The 10,413-nt window shown below is 42.2% G+C and overlaps 2 protein-coding genes across 3 annotated transcripts; one reads left to right on the forward strand and one right to left on the reverse strand.

The window, feature by feature from the left end:
- Positions 1 to 43: 43 nt before the first annotated feature.
- Positions 44 to 6,065, reverse strand: spryd7b (SPRY domain containing 7b). The gene is made up of 5 exons (XM_076106350.1): positions 5,909 to 6,065; positions 4,732 to 4,848; positions 4,276 to 4,442; positions 2,397 to 2,499; positions 44 to 1,211 (listed from the first exon to the last, which is right to left on the reverse strand). Exons 1-5 carry the CDS (start codon positions 6,012 to 6,014, stop codon positions 1,114 to 1,116), a joined length of 591 nt encoding a protein of 196 aa, XP_075962465.1. The 5' UTR covers positions 6,015 to 6,065; the 3' UTR covers positions 44 to 1,113.
- Positions 6,066 to 6,839: 774 nt separating this feature from the next.
- trim13 (tripartite motif containing 13) lies at positions 6,840 to 9,180 on the forward strand. 2 transcript variants are annotated; one of them, XM_076106289.1, is made up of 2 exons: positions 6,840 to 6,986; positions 7,647 to 9,180. In XM_076106289.1, exons 1-2 carry the CDS (start codon positions 6,954 to 6,956, stop codon positions 8,889 to 8,891), a joined length of 1,278 nt encoding a protein of 425 aa, XP_075962404.1. In that variant the 5' UTR covers positions 6,840 to 6,953; the 3' UTR covers positions 8,892 to 9,180. The 2 variants fall into 2 exon arrangements, with proteins under 2 accessions (XP_075962404.1, XP_075962410.1); XM_076106295.1 differs by lacking the exon at positions 6,840 to 6,986 and adding an exon at positions 7,019 to 7,549.
- Positions 9,181 to 10,413: the final 1,233 nt, after the last annotated feature.

The following is a 10,413-nucleotide window of genomic DNA, read 5'->3' on the forward strand; positions in this document are numbered from 1 at the left end:
GATACTTCTCTACGATCCAAAAGACAGACTCTGACAAAAGCGATGCCTCCAGACACACAAAAGTTTAATGAATCAACACTTTTTTGGATTTGCTTGTACAATAACATCAGTGCAAAATAAAGATTAGCATTTGAAATAATGAACTGTCACACTTCAGCAACGGATATGCAATGTCAACACAACACAACAGATTGACAGTTCTAACCACATACTTCTAATCAGAGACAGCCAGCACCAGCTCTGGTGATATTCAGATATTTAGAACAAATACACCCGGGGAGAGAAGAGTGGGAGATCTAAAGGGCTGTTCAAAGAAGTCATTTAGAAATGAAGATAATACATATTAATGTGGGTCATTTAAGAAATGTTTCACTTCATCAAACCTCAGTGAATAGTCAACCTGTCCGTCCCCTGACATGTGCACTGGACTACTGTCAGAATTTAAACCATCTTAGTGTCAACTCAAATCATAACAGTGGCATGAACTAAAAAGTGTTGCAATATCCCCACTTTAATTGTATTTTTTAATTAAAGAAGGCAACATAAAAGTGAATGGGATATTGTTGACTGTTGTTTCAGTATTACCAGCTGATCCTTATTCAGTTCACAAACTCTTGATTGCCAAAAAATGTAAAAAAAAATACATGTGTCATACCAAAAAGACATCACTTTGGTCTGTGACTCAAATAAATACATATAAATATAGAGTGTATGCTTAGATGTCAGTATGGCATGTGGGGGATAATAATTAAAAACATGTATGTAGCAATGTCAATAAAACATGGCTTCTGATCCTGAAAAGGGGGGAACCGTTTACCATTCCATCCACGATCTGGCATCTATACACAGACTGAGAATGTAAGCAGCAATTGAAAGTGTCTCAGTTAATACAGAGGGATTACCACTGACATAAGCATAGCCAACCAATGATCAGAAATCCCCACTCCAACGTCGATCTGGACAATCAGTAGAGAGAGAGTAATGGGGGGGGGGGGGGGGGGGGGACAAAACAAAAGACAGTCAAGCCACACATAGTATCATCCAATCAAGGTGAAACTGTGGTGTCACAGAGGTTGCTATGAGATGCGGGAGGGGGGGGGGGGGCGGGCTCCTTTAGAAGATTTGTTGCTCAAAGAGGATCTTCTCAAATCCTTGTGGAGCTGTGTGGTAGAAGTCACTGAACTGGCAGTCTAAGATGGCACTGTCATCCACTGGAACAGAAGAAGGGAAAGATGTGAGCACGAGCTTAGACATTGTATACACGTTCGCCTCTTAAACTGACTTTTTAGTATTAGCAGCATTTAAGCATTTAAATCAATATTTCTTTGAAGTTAATGCAAATACAATGAGTCAGATTTATATAGTGCCGTTTAAAAACAGAAAGTGGAGATCCAATGCAAACCCCAAAACATATGCTGGAAATCTGAGCTACAGACGTGCAGATAAGACAAAGCAGACATTCTTGTAAATTAAAATATAAGAATGCAATAATTTGTTTAGAACAAAGCAATGCTGCTGTAACACTGCAGCTCAAAGAACTAATTTGGTGAAAACTTAAAATTTTAGGGTGAAGTATCTTACTAATACAGGAGTTTCAACTACCAGCTTCATCACGTCTTACAATTCGTATTCATTCTAAATATAGACTCAAAGTGCAATGATTGAAAAATCTATATTTCATGACAATCTCACAGTGGAGTTCAGTTTATATAAATGAATGTGCCCTTTAAACATAAATGATATTACCGCACACATACAACACAACAGCAACTAATTGGAAAGCTTGACATTATATAAATGAACAGATCCAGGGTGACTCTCTGATCACATGGATATGTTGTCTCGCTCAGAAATATTATTAGCGCTTTACGACAGAGGGTGTTTGCACTAAACAGCTCAAACGAATGAGTCACAGTTGTTTTTTTTCTGCATTGCTGTGGCACAGAAACAGGTGAAGCACCAAAAGCCTTCATGTTTTCTTTCTAACATAAAATCGGGGGTTGATTTCACAGACTAACTAAACATCAACCTGGAGAATGTTTAGGGAGACGACAACAGAATCATCCTTTGACCACAATAAAATCTGCATGTCTCGAATCTCTGTGGAAACACCGTCTCTTCCTGCTAAAGGCGTCGTTTTGACTAGTACACATAACACACTCTTGGATGTGTGGAATATGTTTGTGGTCAAATGAAAAACTCTTAACTTAAACAACTAATGAGCCCCAAATGAGCAGTGTTTCGCAAATATGTACAAATACAGCCCTCTAGTGGAATAAAAGGGTAACTACATTAATGGTATTTCTGAGAGAGCAGTTCGGCAGTCAATAAAGTCCTTGCAAGATTAAAAAGCCCTCGTGAACTAATCAGCATATTAAGCTGATAAATGAACTCACCGTAAACAACCGGGTAAACAGTGCCTCGGATCCCTGAGGCAGGACAATGCATGTTCTTTCCATTCAGATATAAATTCAGCTCCACGTGGTCATATGTGATGCCCTGAGGAACACAAACAAAACTGGAATTAGTCACTGAATTTATGCATGTGAATATAACGCATTTAACGTGATCAACTTATCAAAAAGAAACCTTCGTATATGTGTAGTCTGGCTACCGATTTAAAAGATAAACATCGTATTTTCAGCACAAGTCAAGAGGAGCAGCAAATATCTGGGAAAGCTGAATAGCACAGAAACAAAACAAAGTATATTTTTTTCCACACAGTATTGTCTTCTTTTTCCTGCAGTTGCACTTTCTCCTACTAGACCATGATGGATTGAGCTTTAATTACTACTCCATAATTATGACCAATGACTCTTCATTCAAGAAGAAAACCCAAAATGTGACATAAAAACACTATAAACATTTTTGTGTGGATCAAATTTGTTGCTAGCCGTCATTTTTTTTTTAAATATCAAGGAATTTGTAAATACATTATATTAGTCATCTGCACTGTGTTCTGAAAATATGTGTTCAACAGTGTTGTTATTTTACATCATGCGTTATAAAATGCAGAATGAGCACAAAAAGCATCAGAAATATAGTGAAGTGGATCATGAGCTTCACAAGGACAGAACAGCACTGGATTGTATTCATGGACAGGTGTTCATAGATCCTCTATGATAGAATAAAATAGCAGCAAAGGAAAAGCAATGACTAACCACAAAGGAGCAAGCATCCCTATATTTAGGCTGTGATAACACAGTTTCACTAAATGACAGATTGGACGACCTGAATTTGACTGCTAGTGAAAATACCCGATCTCGTGAGAAAAATAATTCTCTTGACAAGTTTATTCGTGCACAGTTTACAGCATAGTACGTTCTGTGGGTGGTGGTGGTGAATACAGCTCACATGAATACAGTTATGTCTCTAAAGGACTTATGGTGTCGCTAAAGTCACCAAGGTTTAAGCTCCAGCAGTAGTAGCCGTTTGGGGTTCTTCTTCAGCGGGACCATATGGCATCATGAAATGTGCGTGATAAGAAATAAAGCAAGATAAAGCATTTTCCGGGAAAAAGAAAAAACGAGGTTTGTCTTTTGTCGTTTGTATAAATTGGGTACATCGTGTCTGCTTTGAGCAGATAATGACATGCTCGCTGACAGTGATGGACAGAGGTCTGCATGAGTTTCAAAACAGCTCCCGCCCCCCCTGCTGGGTTTTTGCACAGCAGCCAACACCCGCGATCCATTTTTTTCAGACCCAAAGCCTGTGTCCATTAACATCATATCTGACATAATGACTTCTAAGTCCGGAATGACATGGTTTGTAAAATAATCCAATAAATGCTTTGTCAGTGTGATGAAAAATCTGTTATTATGACTTCTAGGCTGATGCCAAATAGCAATTTTGGCACAAACAGAAGGCTATCCAGCCCATACTGGACCAAGCATTACAATGGGACTATATTTAAGTGTCAGCCAGCTGCCTTAAAAAATAAAATGCATACCCATAAATAAAGAATATATATACAGTATACTGGATGTCCTGTGGGTATCACAGGACATCCAGGCCAGCCTGCTCCAGCAGGCCTCTGGCAGATGGAATAGAGAGTGACTGGCTTGCCCAAATCATTCCAGTTCATTCATACTATTAGTGTCTGTCTATATCAATGTACGCTTGTCCGTTCTCATGTATTTGACAAGACGCAGTATAAAAGAGAGAGAAGGTCTTCATTTTCAGCTTCATGAGCAACTGGCAACACTTCAATCTGTCAAAGATCAGGACATCAAACACAAATTCAGGATCAAGTGAAGTAATAAATGTTGCTCATACCACAATGTCGCCCTCCTGAGGAAGGCTGTTTGCAGGTAGGCGATTCTTCTCTTCATTATTGTGGTACACAGACCCATCATGCCTCAGGACCAGGCTGTTTGTGTCTCTGCCCATAGGCACTTGATTAAGATTCACTTTCTGTGTAGCCACACCTAATCCCCACACACCTGAACACAAAGCACAACACTGAGTGTCTGCTCTTTTAAAACACATTTAACCACAACGACTAAAATGTATTTATATCTATGACAAAGACAAGCTGTAATATAAAATTAAAAGACAAGATTTGTACAGAATCCCACCAGTGAGCATGCAGTCACAGGACGGTGCAGCTACTAAAGCGTGTCAGTATCAATAATAACAGTATAGTGATGCACCAGAAAATGTCAATCTGGCAAGAAAAGCAGGCAGCAGAGGTATGGAAACAGGTTGGTTGGTCATCAGACGAGCTCTCACCGGTGGACTGGATCTTAAACTCAAAATAACTTTTGTTCTGGTGCAGAGGAGCGTTGGCCAGACAGCCTCCAGTGCCACATATCCTCCGGCCGCTCTTCACTATGACGACATCTGTGCCTGCAAAACAAAGGCATCAAGACATCTGGTTGTAAAAACACAAAAATCTATTACAAAACAATGAGGAAACAATTTTGGAAGTTTGCAATGAAAAGGTCAGATAAAAGCAGCAGATCACATCTGAGAAGCTGGAAACAGAGAATGTTTAATGACAAGCGATAATAGATTTGCTTATTTGTTGCTGGGTCATTATTTGCGGATCAATTTATCGGCTAATCATTTCAGCACAGAGCCAATTACTGTTGGTCAATTTGAATAATCTGCAGGTGCAATTTGAAAAAACTGATATTCCCCAGGGTAGAGGAAGTGTTTGATTATGTTCCATAATCTATAAACCAATATTCAGTTGCACAATCTTTATAAAATGTCTTCAAAAAGTCTGATTGATCAAAAAACAACTGAGGTAAATCATATCTTAGATTCACCCTCAACTCAATAAGGTGTGTTTTTTCCCAATCGTTACTTAACTTGGATGTTTGAAATCGACAGTGAATAATTTGACACTAGACGAGAGTTTTCAAACTATTATGAAAATCTCACACTGCACATTTACAGAGAATTAGGCTTTTCAGTGAAGTAGAAAACATCTCGTGTCCATTACTCAAAGGGTTTCATTAAAAATATGTGCATGCTCCTACTTTATAGGTTTTAATATTAAAATGGAGCAAACACACAGACACGAGTCATTAATCAAAGCAGAGCACTTTTATGAACCATAAAACATGTGAGGAATGGGCATTTAACGTTTAGCAAAAGAAATACGAAATGCTACTTCAGTTAACTGTCTCCCGTGACTTGAGTTTAGCTACAGCAGCTAAATTAAGGGTTAAAATGTAACGAGTCGCGTGATAACCTCGCAGGAAGTAACATTATCTTAAAGAAGGTGTTACAACACATAGCTACACCCATCAATGCTGCCAAAATCACGTTGAGCTGCAAAGGTTACAACACCACTAGCAGCTATCGGTTAGCTAGCTAATGCTAACGGCGGAAGTAGCAAAACCATCACGACACACGACCAACATCCACAGCTGTGACAATCAGAGATAGACCCGCTCACCCATGTGGTGGGTATCTAACTGGACAATGGGCATTTCTTTGAGGGGAATATGCCCCGATCCGCCATCTCCGCAGCAGCCTAGACAACACGCAAACATCGCAGCCATTCTTGCTCCCCGATAACATCCGGAAACAAACGTCACACCGTCAGACCAACGAGCGCGCGGCGCGCCGCGTCAGAAACCGTCCGGCTCCACGAGCACAACAGCGACACGCGGCGACAGAGGTGGGCGCCGCATAAGCCGCCTACTACCCAACTGTATCCAATCACAGCGGCTAAGATAGGCAGTTGCTCCTGATGGCATGGAAACAAGGGAAGAAAATCAAGGTCAAAATTTCTACACGTGACTAAGTAACTATTGGGTATCGATGTTACATAACCACAAGTGAGATGAGTGTTTTTTTGTTTTTAGAAAATGTAATAAATGTTAAGTGGACAAATGCTGAATTGGTGATAACCGACGAGCATCCCCAGAGGCTGAAACACAAAACTGATATAATGTTGCTGATTTATGGTATAGTTTGTCTTTCTCCGTCTCTGTTGGTGCCAAGATAGTGTGATAATTGGGTGCGCCATTTACGTGTGCTATTTAAATCAGTTGATGCAGCTGAGCGCCTTCACTTGCACCTTTTTTTTTATCGTGTTAGCGGTTTATAGATGCATATATCGACAAATAGAGCCTACCCACACACGCGACAGAAGTTGGTTAGTGTGAAAACATGTGATGCCAAACTAAAACCTAGTTGACAGTTTTTCACGCTGTAATGTTTTGCATAGCAACAGCCCCTCCCCCATCAGACTGGCAGGGATCCTCTGCAAATTACCCAACAGGGACAAGAACGCAAACAACCCAATGTCCTGAACTAAGCACCCCAAAAAAAACTTGAAAACATCACTAGCTTTCTTGTTAGTGGCAAAACAATACGCGCTCCGTTTCACCTTTGCGCAAACACAGACGAATCCGTGTATTTCGATTGTCTGTGCGCCACCGAAACGGTTAACACTAAACCCGGAAGAGGGCGAAGTCTGCACAGCAACAAGCGCCATGATTGCGTTTCACTGTGCGTCTCAGCAGCTGGTGAGTGCTTCTTTTGGTCCAGTAGTTGCATGTTACTATGCGCTGGCAAAATCTGTCACAGCCCCACTCCAGTACCTTGCCAACAGGAGAAACGCAAACGCGAACCCCGTTTGTCGATAATTTGTCGCATTGGATTGGTTAGACGGCGCTAATCTAGTGCTCATCTCAGCTAACCTCTGCCTTGCTATTCTTTTACGCAATAGGGGGGGAATAGTTTGCTGTTACAGTCTGTAAAGTTACCAACGATTTGTTTTACTTATATCAAGCCTTGTTTTCTCGACACGGTTTCACGATTCTTTCAACGCCAGCTGGGTACTTATATACATCAAAAAGCAAGATGTTACTCAACGTTAGATGGCCAAACGGAGTCTTTGGCGTGGCTCGTGCCAACCTTTTACGCGGGCACGGGGATGCCAGGAAGTCAGTTTCACTTTCAGGATGGGAATTTTACTCCACACGCAGCTGGAACATGACTGCAAAACCTGTATCCTTTTGCGATGCCACAGCATTGTCGTGTGTAATGTGTTGCCTGTGCTGCCTTATGGAGGCATCCGTCAGTGTGGGTGCGTAGCCTGTAGCCTATTTCATTACGTGCTGATTTATTGGGTTTTCTTTACTCGCATGAAGCACAGATTTGACGCCTGGATGATGTGTTTACAGGGTACCATGGAGCTGCTGGAAGATGAACTTACGTGCCCAATCTGCTGCGGTCTCTTCGACGACCCGCGGGTCTTGCTGTGCTCGCACAGCTTTTGCAAGATATGCTTGGATGGTCTCTTGGAGGGGAACCGAGGTCCGGCTTTCAGAACGCCGTTCAAGTGCCCCACGTGCCGCAAAGAGACACCTCACAACGGCGCGAACAGCCTGCAGATCAACTACTCTCTACGGGGAATAGTGGAAAAATACAGCAAAATAAGGGTCATGCCCAAACTGTCTGAATGTAAACGACACTGCGGCCAGCCACTCAACATATTCTGCGCCACGGATTTAAATCTAATTTGTGGGTTTTGCGCAACGACAGATGACCACAAAGGGCACACGTTCTGCTCCTTGGAAGAGGCACACGAGCGAGAGAGGGAGGCGTTTGATGTGCTGCTTCACGGGGTGAAGAGCTGGCAGAGCGCAGACGTCCTGTCCTGCCTGGAGACACTGCAAGCCAGTAAGAAAAAGGCGCTTCTGTCTGTGACCAGGGACGCGGAAAAGGTAACAGACTATTTCGACAAGCTCATCAGCACCATCGAATGCAAAAAGAACGAGATACTCTCCGATTTTGAAACCCTGAAGCTGGTGGCGTTGCAAGAATACGACCCGGAGATCGCCAGGCTGGGCGCAGCGATGGAGGAGCACAGGCGGGCGCTCGACATCGCCGAGTCCTTCGGGAGCGTCGCCGACCCCCTGCGCTTTCTGCTGCAGATGCAGGAGTTTCGGGAGAAGTTGAAGGTCCTGAAGGACACCCCGCTGACCTCCCGGAAAGACACAGACGTCGGTCCCCTTGTGCGCAATTTCGATGTTAAAAAGTGGGACTCGCTGAGGCTCGGAGAAGTGGACAAGATCTCGGTCCCGCACGAGAATGGCTCCTACCGAACGGGGGGCTCCCGGATGGCGGTGCCAAGGTGGATCGCCTTCAGTATGATTTTGTTACCGTCAGCGCTGCTCCTGCTGCAGCCGCACAGCCTTGCAGCCTACGTGCCCTCGCAGATTGAGCCGTTGCTCACTGCCGTCTCCTCGCACCTTACCCACACCGGTGTGTACCTGCAGGAAATGACTGGCATGTGCACAAGTTTGATGGCTGCAGGTCATGAATGTATCGGGAACTTGATTGACTCTGCTGTCAATTTTATTGCCAATTTAAAAGTTGTCTTGATGACTCGCCTTTTGGCATCTCTGCCATGCACTCGCAGCTAATTGCGATCCAAGTGACCCGCGAGGTGCATTAAATTAGGGACAGACGTGCACCTGAATATAGAGAAACAGTTGTTTACCTAATTGTTTACCATGTCTTCTGTTTTTGCCCCTTTTTTTTGTACCAAGCTCCAACCTCCAATTAAGCCATATAATCAAACCTTATACACAGAGGTTGTAGCCTATGTTTACATCAGATAGACACTATCGATCAATTTCTTTTTTTTATCCACATGACAAATCTATACATGTCCAAATGATCTTGATAAATAAAACTGAGATTTAAGTCACACCCGTGAGTGTTTTTCTTTTTTATTAAGTGCGACAGGCCAAATCAGCCAACTATTTAGAGACACAATCGAGCCCTGTGAACTATAAGTGTGTGTGTGTGTAATAAACGAAATGTACAGAGTAATAATCCCTGGCTTCTTCCCCGCAGAGCGCGTCCGCACCACAGTGATGCTGCAACCTCTTCAAGGTTACACACGTTGCATAACAGGGCCCGTGTGAAATATACACCAGGCTGCAGCGAGGGAGGAAAAAAGAAAAGAACACGGTCCTATGTTTATGGTGTTTTCATGAAAGCCGAACAGCTGACTGCTCTATTTCCCCTATCATTGACAACACAATTCAGGCAAGGGTGCATGATTGTCACGCGTGCATGGGCACTCACTCTATTTCCACACGAGAGCTATTTGCGGAGGCAAATGTGACTCATTCGTCGTTATAGACTTGCCCGGTCTATAAAGTCAGACATCTGCAGCCTGTTAAGTCAAAAGCTCAGGCCTATTTTCTGTTATGCGTTTAATTGGTAGAAAACTGACTTCGCAAGCCTCAAATCAAAATGCAATTGTGTGGGCAAATGGAAATTGGGAGTTCTTAAGATTAAATTCAGGGAGATTTTTTGGCTTATCACCAAAAATGGTCTTTATTAAAATAGGTCAGAGCAAAAGGACAAACGGTGAATTGTGCATTTATCCTTGTATTTATTTATGCATTCATTCTCCTGAGTAGAGCTGCATTTTGAAAAACATAAATCCTAAAATCAGACCACAGAGTGAATCCGTGATGTCAGCACTGACCATAATTCAGGACGTACGTCATGGCACGCATGTACATATATATAGCCTTCTGTTGCCAGGCAAATATAGGATGAAAAGAAATGTACCCCTCTACATTAATGTTTTAATTTTCTCTGCACGCAAAAGCCTGAAAAAGGTCAACTCAATCCAAATTAAAATAAATAGATATATTGTGAATAACTGTAGGCTATAACTAAGACTTTTCTGATAAAAAATGACCGTAGGTTGAACGGCCAGACACTGAGGTTTAATAAAACAATAGTAATATATAATAATAAAAACTTCAAGTCACCATGGACGCGATCAACCAGTTAACTAAATATCCGGATAATAATGAAATATAGCCAAGTGTTTATGTGTCTTATCCCATAACTGGATAAGGTCCCGCACTCTTACACATCGATTCAATTATTATTACTGTGATAAAAGCAGCTTATTCAATG

This window comes from Anarhichas minor, unplaced genomic scaffold (assembly GCF_050575085.1).
Source record: "Anarhichas minor isolate MPS153535 unplaced genomic scaffold, ASM5057508v1 ptg000004l, whole genome shotgun sequence".
Taxonomy (NCBI): domain Eukaryota; kingdom Metazoa; phylum Chordata; class Actinopteri; order Perciformes; family Anarhichadidae; genus Anarhichas; species Anarhichas minor.

What these genes read in the sequence shown, in the direction of transcription:
- spryd7b (XM_076106350.1), bottom strand. Translation starts at nt 6,014, where the DNA reads ATGGCTGCGATGTTTGCGTGTTGTCTAGGCTGCTGCGGAGATGGCGGA. An exon ending in GTTAGATACCCACCACATGG is followed by an intron (nt 4,849 to 5,908) that starts GTGAGCGGGTCT and finishes TTTGTTTTGCAG; the next exon opens with GCACAGATGTCGTCATAGTG. An exon ending in TGTTTACCCGGTTGTTTACG is followed by an intron (nt 1,212 to 2,396) that starts GTGAGTTCATTT and finishes CTTCTGTTCCAG; the next exon opens with TGGATGACAGTGCCATCTTA.
- trim13 (XM_076106289.1), top strand. Translation starts at nt 6,954, where the DNA reads ATGATTGCGTTTCACTGTGCGTCTCAGCAGCTG. An exon ending in ACTGTGCGTCTCAGCAGCTG is followed by an intron (nt 6,987 to 7,646) that starts GTGAGTGCTTCT and finishes ATGTGTTTACAG; the next exon opens with GGTACCATGGAGCTGCTGGA.